This window comes from Apaloderma vittatum, unplaced genomic scaffold (genome assembly GCF_000703405.1).
Source record: "Apaloderma vittatum isolate BGI_N311 unplaced genomic scaffold, ASM70340v1 scaffold33744, whole genome shotgun sequence".
NCBI classification, from domain to species: Eukaryota; Metazoa; Chordata; class Aves; order Trogoniformes; family Trogonidae; genus Apaloderma; species Apaloderma vittatum.
Window position 1 is genome coordinate 1 of NW_009713848.1, and position 17,522 is coordinate 17,522.

Sequence of the window (17,522 nt, forward strand, 5' to 3'; positions counted from 1 at the left end):
CCTCATCCAGGTCACTGATGAATATATTAAATAGAAATGAGAGGTTATCTAACAAAATTCCACTTTTACATATTTTTATTAATATTAATGATGCATGAGAGATAAATTCAAAGTGTGGTTATGAAATACCACATTACTTTTGTAGAAGTCACGATTAAAAAAACCAAACTTGCTCATAAAACCAAAGCTTTAGCGCTGAAATAGTAAGGATAGAAATGAAGGATACTCCATGACTTTAAAAAATAATCTTTTAAAGTGAAAACACACTTTCAAAAAGATAGAATTATCAAATTTAATCAAGTATTTTTTAAAAAAATCTATTTTCTCTAGACTTAAACTATGATGTTATTTGAGCTTTTTTAGGCATAGAAAATAATAATAAGCATTTATAATATAACATTGCATACGCAGGTATAGGGGTTCACATAAAAAACCCAACACAATTCTTTCGTGCTTCATCAGCAAAATTGTTTTCTGTTTTAATTGTATCTTAGAAGCCATTTAGGATGCACAAAATTAAGTAATAACAGAATTGAAAGAGTTCCCCATAATGAAATGCCTACATAGTATCTCCTCTTCTTTTTAATCATGGAGCAATAAATAGAAAATAGAAAAGAGTTAACTCAAAGAGTAGTTTGAATAAATTGTATTTATAATGTAAGGTATTGACTGTCGTTATTAACAAGTAGTAAATATTGAACCCAATATTGCATTTCTTAATCACAGTTCATCTATAGCCACACTGTAATTAAGGCTATTGGCTTCAGAATATACATACAAGAAACTGAAACAACAGAACTACTAGACTTTTATTTGAAAATTAAGACTATAGAACAATTTAGTATTTATAAAAATGGGAGTTTAGAGCTTGAAATACTACCCTAGTCAATGTAATTTATTTTTTATTATACCTGCAGCAGTTTATCCTATCTTAAATGTGTAAATCATAGAGGTAATTTCAGGATAAAAAATTTATTCTCAAGTATCATTAATAATGCATAAAATATTAACCTATTCAGAGAATTTTTTTCAGATTAACTCTTAACTAGCTGTGGGAACGTCACGCACACATAGTAGCATCAGTGGAATGGAGCTAACAGAGAAAAATAAAATAAAAACCAAGGCAAACATTGCTGTCTAATAACAAGCTAAATAAGAGGAAAAGCAATATAATGCAACTTCTTTAGCTTGGAATTAAAGTTCCATGAAGCAAAAAAACCCCTAACAATAAGATTGAGCAACAACTTAATTTCTTGCTTACCCTGCCATTGCACATAACACCCGTTTGCCCAGGAAGCAGCTTAAGAACCTCCTGGCAGAACATCTGGTGGGTTTTAATCAAATCCAGTCCTAAAGTGTTGTACTTCTTCTCAAAAGTATCACCGTCCATTCCCTAAAGCGAAGGCAAAGCATGAGAAGTTGGAATGATTCAGAAAAGTGTATTTTGTAACAGCTGATGTAATCACAGGTTTTCTTCAGGTTATGTGGTAAGCAGGAATCCAAAGGAAATGTGAACTACCTCAGCTTTGGTATCAGTCCACGACTGTCGGTGTGGAGCCATGGTCTCCCAACCAGCTCGTGTGCAGGTTTACCCTCAGGCAACTGTGAATAACTGTGAGAGGGAAGCTCAACCCAAAGTCAAGCACTTTTTCTACGATCCAGCACACAGCTAGATCTGAAAAAAAACAGTCTCTGGTATCAACTGAACTGTATTCTCACTTCTAGGAAAAAGATATAAAAGAAATAAATTCTTAATTCTCTAAAAACCTGATAGTCATTTTAACATGGTGACTGGATACAGATTAAATGTGTTTTTGGGGAAGCTAATGTTGTTCAGTAAGACACAGAATAAGTCATTCTTCAAAGTGGGAAAAAAAATGCTGGAACATTGGCATGCTCACAGCAGCACTGTGCCTCACTTGACAGAATTACCCTGCTGTTTTAATCTCTACCAATGAGTATTTCTTCATTAGAAATATACAGACCAAGCAAATAGATTCATTCAGATACAATTAATATAACCAAGTAAATTAGTAACATGCATACACTGCTTAATTAGCTCTCCTTATGACTTTCGAAATCTATTAGACAATGAAATAGGAGCATGACCCAAACCAGCTAATTAATTTTCCGATATGGTGCCAGAGAGTTCTCTTCGTCTTCCAAGTCTTCCTATTTAAAAATACTACAATTTCCAGCTCCTTCTGAAACAAGAACATAGCTTGCAGCTGTTACTTGATAATCAAGCTCCACTCTATATGTGAACTTCAAAATCAGCAACATTTGTATTTCAAAGTAATGAATTCATGTAGAAACACACCTTAAGTAAACAATCCTCATTAACCTCAACCACTACAGCCTGTGCCTATTACTGCTCACAAACACATCTGCAAAGTAAAAACAGTTACTCCAAAGTCTTAATTCTTGACAAATATTAATACTGTAACTTTAATTAAGAGAGCTAAAAAAAATGTAAAACATCAAAAATTTAAAATAGTTTCATTTTGGTCTCAATAATCCTATACTTGTACTCTGTATTTTGAAGTACTCTCATGTTTTCTTCCTTTACTTCAAAGAAATTTTGTATTTTTCCATCACATAAAAGTTGTTAAAAATCAAAATCTGCTTGAGCAAAAACTGTATAGGAGTTAAGAATTTCACAGTGTTTGGTCAAACACTGTTACTCTCAACTCCCTACAATAAGATATACATAAAATGCAAAAGAAAGTAGTGTAACTTAGTTTGCACTCACTGGGATGAGGAATTGCGTGATTTTAGCTCCAGCAGCAAGGGATTTTGCTGTCTCTTCCTTACTGAGTTTACTTAGGAAGCTTTTTAAGTTGCTGTTGTTTTGGGTTAGAAAAGCAGCCAAAATTCCTCTCGCAACAGCGGTGTTATCTTCCTCTATTTTTGATGAAGGATTGTTCAAAATCCCAATTCGTGTATGACTGCTTGTTTTCTGCAAGGAAAAATACAGAATAATGCACAATTTTACAGTTCCATCTGCTGTCACGTGAGGTATTCGTATCAATTACAACTCTGTGAAATGCCCTGAAGTATTTATTTTTTTTGCAGCTATTTGTCTTTAGAAAACATACATCGGTGCTTAATTCAGAACTAGAAGTAAAAATGTTATTAGTAAGGATTTACTTATTCTGTAATGCTTATTTTAAATGGAAGGAGTTTTTTATATAGAGTGATTGCCTTTTCAGAATATTGTAGAAGTGTATTTTTAAGAAAGGAAATATACAAGTGTTCATTTAGACTTCAGAATTGGTTTTGTAGATGCTTTTCTATTCTTCAAAAACTATCATACTAAGCATAAAATAAATACAAGTAAATTTATCCACTTATCACTTTAATCAGCAGGCAAATGTTTCACTTGCTAAAAGCAATGATGCCACTTATGCTACTTATGTTTTACTAGGGAGAGTGATGATTCTCAGGTAGGATCAAATAAGTATCGCTTATCAAAGAAAAGGTAAATAAACTATTGCAGGAAAGAATATGAAAATAAGGAATGAAAACACTAGTTTTCAACATATTTAAACAGCAAACTTTAAACTACAGCCCTTGAGGAAAGTTCTGCTAAAATACTTCTTTGAAAAGCTTGAAAATGTGTACTTCAAAATGTTCCTGAGAAGCGTGCTCTCGCTGGAAAAGGAAACAGAATTACAGAATCACGGGATGGTCGGGGTTGGAAGGGACCTCTACAGATCATCTAGTCCAACCCCCTGCCAGAGCAGGATCCCCTAGGGCAGCCACACAGGAACACGTCCAGGCGGGGTTTGAAAGTCTCCAGAAAAAGAGACTACACAACCTCTCTGGGCAGCCTGTGCCAGCGCTCTGTCACCTTCACAGTAAAGAAGAATTTCCTTATATTTAAGTTGAACCTCCTGTTTTCCAGTTTGTGACCATTGCCCCTTGTCCTGTCACTGGGCACCACTGAGAAGAGGATGGTGCTATACTTGGCTAGAGTAGGAGACACATGACAAGCCAAGCAAGAGTTAACTTCTAATTCTTCACTACTTGCTGCTCTTGAGGCTGCACTGGGACTGCTGTGCCTGGTTTTGGTCCCCACAGTGCAGTAAGGATGCTGAGATGCTGGAGAGGCTTCAGCAAAGGGCTACTGAGATGGTCAGAGCCTGTGAGGAGGCACTGAAGAAGTTGGGCTCTCTTGGTCTGGCAAGGAGGAGGCTACAGAGAACCCTAATAGCAACCAACAGCTACTGAAACGGGAGTGAAAAACATGACCGGGCCAAATTCTTCTTGGTAGCAGCAAATAGCGTAAAAAAGGGTAATGATCACAAATTATGTCCTGGCAGGAAAAATATACACCAGGAAGGCAGTGCAACACCAGAGCAAATTGTCAAGGGAGGGGACGGAGTCACCCTCTTGGAGCTTTTCAGGACTCCTTCAGACAAACTGAGAGCTGGCCTGTTCTAACAATGGCAGTAATCCCACTTTGAGAGGGAGGCTGAGCTAGATCACTTCCAGAGGTCTCTTCCAGCTAAAACATCTTTTTATTTTTCTCAAATGAAGTAAAAATACAATGTCAGTTTTCAAAACACTGTATATGAGCTGGAAGAGTTAAAAGTGAGCTCCCTTCGGCCACTTCCCCTCCCAGATTCTTGCACACTTATCTTCAAATGCTGATGACAAGTCAGCACACGAGGTGCCCGTGCCATTTCTGCACCTATCAGAAATTCTGCTAGATCTAACCTGACAGACAAAAGGGACTGCAAAGGAATAGAGAATTTCCACACAAATCAGTGGACTTGACAACAAGACAAAAAGTGTGTGGGTTTTTTTTTTTAATGTAACTCAGAAATCACTGGGCCAAGCAGTACATAAAGTTTATCTAAATCAAATCTATGAATCCCAATGAAGATAACCAGTTAAACTGCTATTTCACAAAAGATCCAATAAAACTTACTCAGAACGGCTTTTTCTAATGTTCTTCCTGGATTCTCCTCACTAACACAGGAGGACTTGGCCCAGATTGTTCTCACATCTCAGTTGGGATCTATGGCATATTTTTCCCACTAAAGGGGGAAAAAATGAAACTACAGAGGAAATACACCTGTCAAGATTGGGTCACAGATCTAGCAGTCAGATAAATAAAATGTTTTTCTGTAACAAGGACTCGTACTGCATATTCCACTTTGCAGTTTTTTAGGCTTCTTCTTAAGACATATTTGGTATCACAGACTCCCTGCAATGTATCAATTTCATAATTCCCTTGGGGTGGTTCCTGTTTCATTCCTGATTAGTACATCTAGATGTTTTCCCATTTTCAGTTTAATTACTCTTCTAACCTACTCAGAACTGAGGGGGTTTTTGGAAATTTATAGCCATGTGACAGTTGTATACTTGAAATGCTGTTATTAATACCAAAGAACTTAAAAATAAGCAAACTCAATATACGGATGACCCTCCCAGCATATTAAAACACCAAAAAAATTCTAATCTGTCTCAGAAGCATACAAACAGTACGTGGAAAAACGGTCACTTCATGGCCACAGCTATGCCGTATGATACAGGAGAACACTGTGTAATAGTTCACATCAACGGGCATTATCCTAACGGCCCTGGCCCAGGTAACATGCCAGTTTACCTTGTGGAAAAAGGTCTGTAATGGGGGAGAAATTCACCCTTTTAATGTACAGCGCCATAGCTTATCTCCTGTGTCAGGAATCCATGAACTACATGATAATTTGCAGGCCTGTAAGATGCCAGTGCTGCAGGAGAGTAGAGCAAAATGAAAGCACAGGCTCACCAGGTGTTTCAAGGCATTAGAAAGCAGTCGTCTCCCAGATGGCTTATCAAAATCAGCAATAATCCAGATAGTAACAGCGTATAATGCATCCTCACCTGAAAATTAAAAATAATTCTGCTTTACATTCTGGAGCATCTTCTCACGAGTAATGACTAATGAATCAATTCTGTTTGAGATCTTGAAGTTTACGTGTATGTTTGACTGCTGACTTCAACTATAAGACTAATCTTGCCAGGTAAAAATCTTTTGCCCTCTGAACTGAAAATTCCTAGGAGGTAACTTATCATGGTGATATGTGAGAGTCAATAAAAGAGCCAATCTATTGTTGCACCACTGAAACAAGACAGTCCTGAAAATGAGCTAGTTGCAATCAACCAGACCTGCTTTATCAGAGGTTTCTTGTGAACATTTGATGGGGGCTGGTCACATAGCCAGAAATGAAGTTAAGTAGTTACAAGAATGCATGAGTTAGGCCGTTCACTTCCCCTGGCAGCACAGAGAGGTTCCTTCAGCCAAAGGCAGGACAAAACTTACTGCTCCACACAAACAGGAGTATACCAAATACAGTCCAAAGAAAGTAAAATACAGGTGTATATGCAGAAAATTTTCTCTGTTTCCTGGTCTACAGCCTCCTGTTCTTTACTTTGCATAGAAAAGCAACGGTACATGAAGAATTTTGTAAAATTATCTGTCAAAGACTACCAGTCTTCTCATGTGTATCATATACCCCCTGAAAAGGTAATACATACAGACGGGGATTTTACAAGGTTCTGGGGAGATTCTAGGAAGAGGTTACTAATAAGTGTTGCTGCAGTCTAGAGAAACACACTGGGGACAGAGATTTGAAATGTAGATTCCAACTTAAAGGTTAGGAGTTTTGCACAAGAGATCTGAAACTTAGATATGAGCCTGCAGATTGAAAGCCAGTCATCATCTATCTGACAACTAGCTAGGACATCCCTGTCTGTGTAGACAGAGGATCAAAGAGACTCAAGTAATTTTATTCTAAAGAAATCTAAGTATATGTTGTTTCTTTCTGATAACGGAGTAAGTGAAAACTATGTTAATAGCACATAAAAATTACTGAAAGAAAAGCACTTTGTTAACAGAATTCTTCTGTTCCTTGACGGATTGATGTAAAGGACTACTTGTTAAGTGATAACTCCTAGAAGTTAACGAGGTACAGATTACTGCAAAATTCCTTGTAGTATTATGCCCCTGCTGTTGTAACTGTAATTTCTTCTAACTCCAAGGGAAAGTGCCTGCATAATCAATAAGAATATTTTACATGAAAAAATATTTCAAATGTACAAAAAAGTGTGAGTCTTAGTAAGACAAAGTGTATGAGTGACAATCCATCAGAATATATATTTTTTCTTTTCCATAGAAAAAGCTTCATATATTAAAATATGTAACATAAATATGTAACATATAACTCATATAGAAAATGAATATACCCTTTTTTGTTAAATACTTCATGCTGTCTGAAATTACAGCACTTTTATCTTGTGAGTCCAAAAAAGAGAAAGTAGAGAAGTCTTCCACATCAAATGGCACTGTGAAATGTAAAATAGAACACGTTAGACTTAAAAAAGGATAATCATAACAACAGCCAATTTGACAAAAGTAGTTACCAGATGTGGATCTGAAATGTATGTATCTTCTTTCTGCTGCAAGTATAGTGGGGTTTGTACGGGAAACTACATTATGTTGATCCATAAGAAAATCCATTGCATTCATGTGATCATTTAACACACCCTGTAGTAAAAATAAAAAGAAAAAAAATCTGTATTTTCATACTTTCAAGACAAAGATATTTGTACATCTTTCAGGTGAGACTAAAGCTTCTATATACACCAAGTTACGGACAATGTCAAGTCAAAAAATAGTATCTCAAAGTGTCACACAGACATTTTTGCAACGAGCAGATCATTCTCAGTTTCTGGTTGGAAAATTCCATATAATTACTATCTGTTTAGCTGATTCTTCAGTCTTGTATAAACTAAATATACTGTTTCAAAACCACGTAACAACGTCATTTCAGTCATAATATTAATTTCAAGCCACCTCATTATAAAAAAAATAAACATAAACACGACTCAAACAATTCACTGCCAAATATTTCATCTTGCATTCATTCAGAAATGTTAAACATACCATGAAGACTGCCCTCTGGAAGAAGCCAGTGGCATCAATAATCCTCTGAAGAATAACTGTCTCTAACTCTGCAGCATCCATCTCTTCTCTGTTAAAGGGCACGCCATTAAACAGAGCTTGAGGCAACGGACCCAGGCCAGTCTTTTTATAAAAGGTTGCTCCTGCCTGATCATATCAGAAATATCACAGAATTAAATAGACTGTGGCTGACTGTAGCAAGAAATGAAACTAATATCAAGAGACAACGAAATCTAATCTCCAAGCAATCTTCACTGTCACACCTTCTCATGAGTAGCAGGGTCAAAACAGGAAATGTTTGGAAACCGAATGGGACACTTGGGACTCATTTTTCAAATAGAATGAGAAAAGAAATGATAGATCTCTATGCGGTGTTTTAAACTTCTGCTTTATCACCTTGCTGAGAAATATTACTTTATTTTGCTTAACATTCCTAACAAAGAAATATTAATAACATTGGAGAACGACCTTAAGACAGTGATAGTTTCACATGGATCAACCTAGACCTGCCCCCCAAAAACCTCAAAAGACTTTTACCTTCAGTTGCCAAGCTTGATTTGAGAAGAAGGAACAACAAGCTCATTTTTATTTCAAATAGAGAAAATTCCACGAGATAAATAGAAACAAAAATGTAAGTAATTCCCCTTTCCCATAGTGCATCCTCTTATTTCCGTTCAGTGTTACTTTCTGGATGGCTACAAAATCTACAGCAGTGTCTATGCATCCGTCCTTCTGTCAGCCCACTCTTGTCTCCTTCCTGATCTCCACTACTGTCCCTGCTTGTACAGGGGTCTTCCCCCTGTTGCCTGTCAATTTTTCTTCCGTTATTATTTCCTATGTGATGCTTTCCTCCCACCGAAGTATATGCAGCTGTTTCCAGGGCACATTCAAACTGCTCTTCTATATGAAGCCTCCATGCAACTCAGTGAGAAACAAGCAGAGTAAGGCAAACAGCACCTTTTTTGGTTTTTTTTTTTTTCTGGATGCCCAGATGCACTTTTTAAAAGGAACATAATATACATTCTATTAAAAAATTTAAAAGGAAATAAAATGAATGGTGTGTGTCAGGAACACAAGATATAGAGGTGACACAGCTGAAAACACATGAAGGAAAATGGTATTTTTATATATATTTTAGCAGAAAAAATCTACATAATCAACTATAGATAAAAATGTCCTCTCCACAGCCTTTTAATCAAAATCTATAGCTGTCTTTCCAAAGGAAATTATAACCAGAGAGCACAGTTAAAAGAAATGATGGTCTGCCCAAAAGACAGGCTTCAGCTCGTCACCCAGCAGACACAGCTAAACAACTTCTGCAGTTCAAGAGAGGCCTCTTGACATGCTTAATAGAAAAAAAAATATTGTACTCCTGAATGCACCAGGCAATGGTAAAATTTAACATCATCATAGAATCGTTTAGATTGGAAAAGACCTTTAAGATCATTGAGTCCAACCATTAGTGTAGCGATGCCAGGTGCACCACTAAACCATGTCCCTGAGCGCCGTATCTGCGTGTCTTTTAAATGCCTCCAGGGATGGGGACCAGGATGTGAGAGCCCTAACATAGAAATCCTTTCAACGTTTCTGACAATGACTGAATGATGGCTGAATTAAAATTTGACTCAAAGATACCATATTTACTTGCTTTAACATTCAGCAATCTTTCAGCTTAGCAAATGCAATAAATTATGTACTGTTGAATTTCTTTCCACTTTGCTCTCAACGTACCTTCCTCCCTTCATCGTATTCAGAATGAACATCTAGTATACTCTGAACATCAGCATGTGGGTATTCGCTTCGAAGAACACCTTTCACATGATTTACTGTTAGAACATTTCCATCTTTAACTTCATGGTACATCTGTAAAAATTTTAACAGAAATAAATGAACAAAAATGTAATAAATTGTTGATCATAATTCAATAAAACTAACGAAAAGCAAATAATAAAGTAAATATCTTTTTATAGTGCGCTAGTAAATTTTATATGGGTTTACTTTCACATTGTCTTTATTGTAGTTTTCATAGTGCTTTAGTAATCATCATCATGGCACATACAATTTTTCATCAGAGCACTGTTCTGATTAATCTGTTGTTATACCTTTAGTCTAAATCTGTCATGGGAAAGGAAATACACTTTTGTGAGATGAATGTGAAAGTTTATTTTTCTCCATTGATTAAGGAAGGAATCTGAATCTTTCTATAAACTACCTAACCATTGGTAGTTACCTGGATCTATATGGGATGAAGCCAAGCCTGAATCACTCAGTGATACTTTTCCCTAGAGCAACAATTTTTCCTTATCAACGCTATTTTATTTCATAGCATAAGATGTTTTTACTTTCACCAAACATACAAAAGAAATGTGAAGTGAATATTATTCAATCCATGTATTTTCAAATTATGAACAATACATTTCTCTCTATAGCTCTCAATATCTCAAACTTGTATTTTATTCATTCTATTTTTGTTTCCTTTTAATTATATTTATCATCCTGTCCTTCGTATATTATGAAACAAAGTAAACAGAGGAACACAACATTTTCAAAAGCCCACTCTAAATTGGTATTTTGTGATCTTGTCATGGACAATAGTCACGCATGCACATCAGCTCCTAAGATTTGTGTGTTTCTATTTCTCTTTCAAGGTACTCCTAGTTAGTTAAAGTCCTTTTATCTTAAGCTCTCCAAGTTTCTACGCACTGAATAAAACAATAGAAACCAAAAGTAAGAAAAGATTTTAGCTATTAATATCATATTCTCTGATATAATTGTGCCTGCAGAGTCTTCACATAGACCGCTCACTTTATTTTCCTCCATTCATATCTCATCTCTAAAATTCCTGCCTTTATGTGAACCTGTATTCTCCTACAGAAGATACATGTTTCATTTATTAAGCTGCAAGCCTGGATTATTTATGTTTTCTACACCCATGAGCAACTCAAGCATGACCAAAAAAGAACTTATCTTACTCTGTTTCACCTTCTACACTAGAGAAAATCCACAGGATTTTCAAAACTTATAGAACTGCGAAAGTGATATTAAAATGCCTGTACTCCAAGAGATACAGAACACAAAGACAGGCACATCACATTAACACAGATAACATAGAATCATTTTTCACACAAAAATATTAAAAGCTGTAAGGCATGCATCTACCTTTTTACATTCTTGAAGAAAGCCTGTAGACAGATAAGATGACAAAAGCAAGTTGGTTTCCAGAGAAGGAAAGCATTTCTGAAAATCATATTATAGCATATTAATGCTATCTATGTTTTTAATATTTCCGAGCAACGTAAATGCCAATGTATTGCATTGTCACAAGGTAGCAAAATCCTAACTGTATAGAAAAGTAGTAAGTTTAACAAAGAAAAAGGTGATTTCTTGTGAAAGAACTAACATTAATTATTGAGGTAAAGGCTTGAGAGGTGTCAGATTCCTCTGCAATGTAATTAAAAGTTCTCCAGAGAGCTATTCCAGCATCTTCATTTCCATCAATTTCTTCTTTTGTATTTAGAATGAAAACAAATCCAATTCTACAAACAAACAAAAAGACATCATAGATCTCAAGATAACACCAGGTTCACACACATTCCAATAATGACAGAGAAGAAAAAGATGTTTGCATTCAAGAATTCTATCCAGCGTGTAGGGTCAAAAACATCTGTATCTCAGTGGTGTCGCCGTGACTGTGAGTGGTGACACGGAGGATACCAGCTCTGCAGCCTTCATCAGGTCTCCTAGATTATGCTTAGGTTACCAATCATGTCCTGATTTTGGATGTGCCTTTTCTACCATTTAAGGCCGACCGTAATTAAGGATTTAGGATTTACTTACATCCCTTTCCCTCCTCATCTGTCTGAAGGTTGTCACTTTCTTTATATTCCTTCCATTTACATGGCTTGAGTATTTGTTTTAGTCTGGGCAATGCCTGTCTTTTATTTTTCCTGAAATGTGTGAAATGTGTGTCTCAAGTAGTTGCATGTAGACATGCTGGGTTTTGACATCCTGTCATCAATATACACCATTCTTACTAGCCCTTCTCTTACCTTTTTTTTTTTTTCACTTTCTATGGTGACTTAATTTCTGTTCTGTTCTGTTAATATATATTCTACAATTACCTACATTTCCATTAAATGAAAAAAGCCCTAGAAATCTGAGGTTTGAGAGGAAAAAAGGCCCAGAAAACTCCTAGAGAAATGTATTTTTGACACTGTTTTCATGAAAAAAAAACCAAACGGATTGATCAGGCAATACAATCCTTACAGCATAAAGCATAAGAGAGAACTGGTGTTCTACAATAGCAGGGGAAATGCAAACCTAACAGCCACTTGTTTGTCTACAAATAACATGTTGATTAAACTGAGCATCATCAGTTACACACATAACGCATGAAGATGCCACTGAAAGTTGGCACATGCTCCAAAATCCCCAGAAGTCCAAGATACTGATGTGAAGATCCTGTTCCTCCAGGGAACTAAGGCTTTGAGCAATGAGACAATCTGGTGAAACAAACTGCAGAGAATGGCACCATCACTAAAGCACCAAGTCCTTCACAGACTGAAGACCCAGGAGAGTTAAACTGAAGATATTTCAAGTTAAATGCTGAGAATACATAAGGATCATTTTGGTCTTTTCTAAACTACTGGAAAGGACTTCTGATCATTACAGTCAGCTCCATGTCTTAGCTGATTTAGGAAAAGACCAAGAAAGATCCTTCTCTTGAGCCTTAAGTATAACAGAGCACGTGTACATCCATAGCTAGAACATACAGATTTCTAAGGGGAGAAATACAAACTTATTCATGAAGACAGCTGCCTGCGTTAAGAGATGAAGACTAGGAAGGCGGATTCTGCCAGTCACCTGGAAATCTGTGAGCACAAAGCCATCAGAATGCTTCTAAGGATTTCCAAGCCTTCCACTGTGTGATCTCATTAAATTTTCTCAGAAGAATAGATGGCCTCCCCTCCACCCCCTGCCCTGAGACATGAAGCCTGCTTGTAGAAGGGGAGAAAGGAATAGGAGGAAGATGGCCCAAACCAGACGGTTTTATGAATCAGAAATGAACAACAGGGTACAAAAAAGCTCCTCCATGAAAAATCCCTAGAGAAGCAGCTACTCAACTTTTTAGCAAACCTACAGGTTTGGATCCCTACCGGATCCAAACCCACTTAATAATGGATTACATAGTCGCAGCCACCTACGAAATAGAGCTGTATAAGCTGTTGCCTATTCCTGACTACACACATGACAGCACTGGGCCATGTCCAATACGCAGCAGTCTGTAAAAAATTATGCCAGCTTTCAAAAGGAGGCAAACTGTAAGACAGAACAAGGGATTTACATTCTTTCTAAAGGAGTATCACAGAGATGTAAAGCTTGCCTCTGCTATACAAAACGTTGCACATCTTGGAATTATTTCCACAAAGTGTAGAGCTCCATCAGAGCTGCTACAAGAACGTGATTTCTTGATTTTGCCATACGTGAGGGCTACTACATGCCAAAGACAACCTGCAATGCTGAGCCCATGTTTCAGAAGACCTTCAGGTTTACAGGTGATAATTCAAAGAGTTGATTTAGAAAGTCAGCTTTTTATTTGGGTAGCCATCTCACATTAAATATTTTATAACTATTACAACAAAATCTCTCATATCTGTATAAAACTGTTCAGTTAGATGTTCAGGACATAATCAGGCAAAGGACGATAATTGGCTCAGACTCAGACAACTGATTTTTAGAAATTCAGAACTTGGTAAGGATAATCTCACTTTGGTCTTTAAATATTTATGTAAAAACAAAATTAGGTGAAAGAACTCAACTTAATAATGCCCTCAAATCATGTTTTACTTACAGAATATTTTCCTTAGAATGCAACCTCACACGGCCATGCAGCGGGACTATTTGAGAAGATAATTTTTATCAGACTTTTCCTGTTCACTTTCCACATGCTCAGGTATGTTCTCACTTGCAACCTATTCCCTTAAGAGTAAGTAATACGCTCAGAGTCTGACCACAAGTGGGTAACTAATGTGTCTTATGAGAACGTTATCAACTTCATTTGAATTCACATCTTTGCCTAGCACAATAGATGAAAAAGAAAACAGCAAAGTAACCTTCTAACATGTTTCTTCAAGACTTTCAGTTTTCCTTACCTAAGTGGTACATTATGGTGATAGAATAATTCTGCCAGTTTCATATAATCACCTGTGTCTTCTTGGATAGGATCAACAAAAAGTACCTAAGAAGAGAAAACATGTTTTACAGCTACATTTATTCTTAATGTGTGTTTTTAGTTTTCTCCGGACATAAAAGCAAAGGTAAGAATAGAAATTTCCAAAGGAACCGTGTGCCCCAACTGTTTTCAATTTCCTAGAGCATTCATTGCAAAATAACCATTAAGAGCATAAATGAAAGTAACTTCAGAATTAATGAATTTGGACCAAATAGTGAAAATAGGATTTAATTGTTTATGGAACGTCAAACCAAGTGATATCACTACTCTTCTTTGAAGAGTCTCTGCCAATACTTTTTTATTAATGAGCTTGATATTTAATTACAAAGGATCTAATGATGATTTTTCTATGACTTCTTTCAACTAACCCTCCTGCTGCAAAAACCAAACTCAAATAAATATATAGAACATACTGACTTAAACCTTTAATTAAAAAATAGAGCATTGGCAAAGAATTTTTCCTTTGTGTCTCACATATCTTTTTTATTCACTCTTCCACTTAGTGTAGCTTGAAGTGTAAAATCAGAGTTTTCAGGCATGTACGGAATCTAAAACTGGGATCCATCTGCATAGGTAGATTATCCTTATGTAGATTTAATTATGACATTGGTACGTCTTTTATTCAGCTTTGCACTGTAACTCCCCTAAAATTTATTATAATTTTGCTAGAGTAGCCGAAATTACAGAATAATTATCAGAATAATTTTAATAATTTTGAACACTCCCTCCTTCTGAGATTACAGTTCAACAATATGTTGTAGATTTCTACAACATAGCTCTTACATCTATGTCAATATTTAACTTTGAATACATAATGCAATCTACTTCATATTATAGACATCTTACACTTCATTATAAATATACATTTTTTTTATTACACGTTGCTTATGTCTTGATTGTCGTTTTATATATTGAACTTCATGTCACTTGGAGTGACTACATCAGTGGGCAAGGGAAGAGCTACGATGTCATCTATCTGGACTTCTGTAAGGCCTTTGACACTGCCTCCCCCTACAACATCCTTCTCTCTAAATTGAAGAGAGATGGATTTGATGGATGGACTGTTCAGTAGATAAGGAATTGGCTGGACGGTCAGACCTAGAGGGTAGTGGTCAACAGCTCCATGTCTTGATGGAGATCACTGACAAACCACGTTCCTTAGGGGTCCATATTGGCACCAGTATTGTCTTCATCCGTGACACAGACAGTGGGATTAAGCGCACCCTCAGCAAATTTGCAGATGACATCAAGCTGAGTGGAGTGCCTGACACATCTGAGGGACAAGATGTCTTTCAGCGGGACCTGAACAAGCTTGAGAAGCGGGACTCTGTCCGTGAACCTCACAAGGTTCAACAAGGCCAAGCACAAGCTCCTGCACCTGTGCCAAGGAAATCTCTGGTATCAAATCAACTGAGAGCAGCCCTGCAGAGAAGGACTTGGAGGTGTTGGTGGATAAAAAGCTGGACATGAGCCAGCACTGTGAGCTCGCAACCCAGAAAGCCAACTGCATCCTGGGCTGCATCAAAACAAGCGCAGCCAGCAGGTAAAGAGAGGTGATTCTGCCCATTTACTCCACTCTGGTGAAACCCCACCTGCAGTGCTATGTTGAGCTTTGGAGTTCTCAGCACAAAAAAGACATGGACCTGCTGAAATGGGTCCAGAAGAGGGCAACAAAAACTATCAGAGGGATGGAACAACTGCCCTATCAAGAAAGGCTGAGAGGGTTGGGGTTGTTCAGCCTGAGGAAGAGAAGGCTCCAGGAAAACCTTACTGTGGTCTTTCAACACTCAGGAAAGCATTGTGTTGGGTTTGCTTGGCCAGATTTCAGTGGCGGGGGGTTTGTAGGGGCAGCTTCTGCAAGAAGCTGCTAGAAGTTTCCCCTAAGTCTGATAGAGCCAATGCCATCTGGCTCTAAAGAAGGACTCGCCACTGGCCAAGGCTGAGTCCAGCAGGGATGATAGGAGAGGAACGCCTCTGTGAAAATATACTTAAGAAGCAGGGAAAAAAGCACTGTATGACACAACAACTGGCATAGAGAGAGAGGAGTGAGAATATATGAAGAAGGGGTGGGGGGAGGCTATGCTCCAGGCGCTGGAGCAGAGAGTCTTCCAGGTCACGGTGAAGATCATGGTGAAACAGGCTGTCCCCCTGCAGCCCATGGAGGTGATGGGGTGTAGGTGTCCACCCACAGCCCATGGAGGACCCCATGCTGGAGCAGGTGGATGCCTGAAGGGGGCTGTGACCACAGCACAGGCTGCTGCAAGAGCCTGTAGCCCGCAGAAGAGAGAGAAGCCTATGCTGGAGCAGATTGGCTTGCAGGACATTTGTGACACCGCAGGAGACTTGCACTGGAGCAGTTTCCCCTGAAGGACTGCACCCCATGGAGAGACTCATGTTGGGGCAGTTTGTTAAGAACTGTCTCTTGTGAGATGACTCACATTGGAGTAAGTGTGTGGAGATTGTCTTCCACGAGAGGGACCCCACATGGCGCAGGAGAAGAGCGAGGAGTCCTCCCTCAGAAGAAGAACAAGCAGTGGGGACAACATTGGATGAACTGACTGCAACCCCCATTCACTGTCCCCCTCTGTCACTCGGGGAGGGGAGGTAGATAAAGTTGGGATTGGTATTAAGCCTGGGAAGAAGGGAGGGGTAGGGAGAAGGCGTTATTTTTAAGATCTGTTTTTATTTCTCATTACTCTTCCCTGAATTGTGTTTTAATAAATTTAACTAATTTCCCAAAAGTTGAGTCTGTTTTGCCCGGGACGGTAGATGTGGGTGATCTCCGTGTCCTTAAACCATGGGCCCTTTGTTATATTTTCTTCCCTGTCTAGCTGAGACGGCGGAGTGATAAAGCAGCTGTGTGGGCACCTGGCTGCCAGACAGGGTCAAACCACTACAGCACTTTACCAGCAGTAGTGACAGAACAACATGTAGTAATTTTAAACTAAGAAAAGGTAGATTTAGATTGAATATGAAAAAAATGAAGGTGGTGAGACACCACAGGTATCACAGGGGGACAGGTTGCTCAGATAAATTGTGGATGGCCCATAACTTTTAAAGGTCTCTTCCAACACAGATCATTCTACGATTCTACAATTCACACAATTACCTTTCCTAATTTAAATTTCAATTTAAATCAGCAGTAGCTGTTTCCTTAACTTACTAAGTGATACAGAACACTGTGTACAGAGGAAAGGCAATATAACTTAATACTTCTGTATCTCAGTTCACTGTCTCTAAAATGAGAGTTATCACTACTTTCTTTAAGTAGAGTACTATGAAGAATATTCATAAACTGAATATTTGTAACCTGAGGAAGTGTGGTCTGGATGACCA

General features: G+C 37.7%; 1 protein-coding gene across 1 annotated transcript; it reads right to left on the reverse strand.

Moving 5' to 3' along the window:
* Positions 1 to 1,261: 1,261 nt before the first annotated feature.
* On the reverse strand, positions 1,262 to 16,672 carry LOC104269767 (UDP-glucose:glycoprotein glucosyltransferase 2-like; the record flags this gene model as incomplete). The annotated part of the gene is made up of 10 exons (XM_009868523.1): positions 16,625 to 16,672; positions 14,107 to 14,192; positions 13,159 to 13,273; positions 9,686 to 9,817; positions 7,937 to 8,101; positions 7,414 to 7,537; positions 7,237 to 7,335; positions 5,780 to 5,874; positions 2,753 to 2,959; positions 1,262 to 1,393 (listed from the first exon to the last, which is right to left on the reverse strand). Coding segments are annotated over exons 1-10 (1,203 nt in total), but the record flags the coding sequence as incomplete, so codon positions are not given.
* Positions 16,673 to 17,522: the final 850 nt, after the last annotated feature.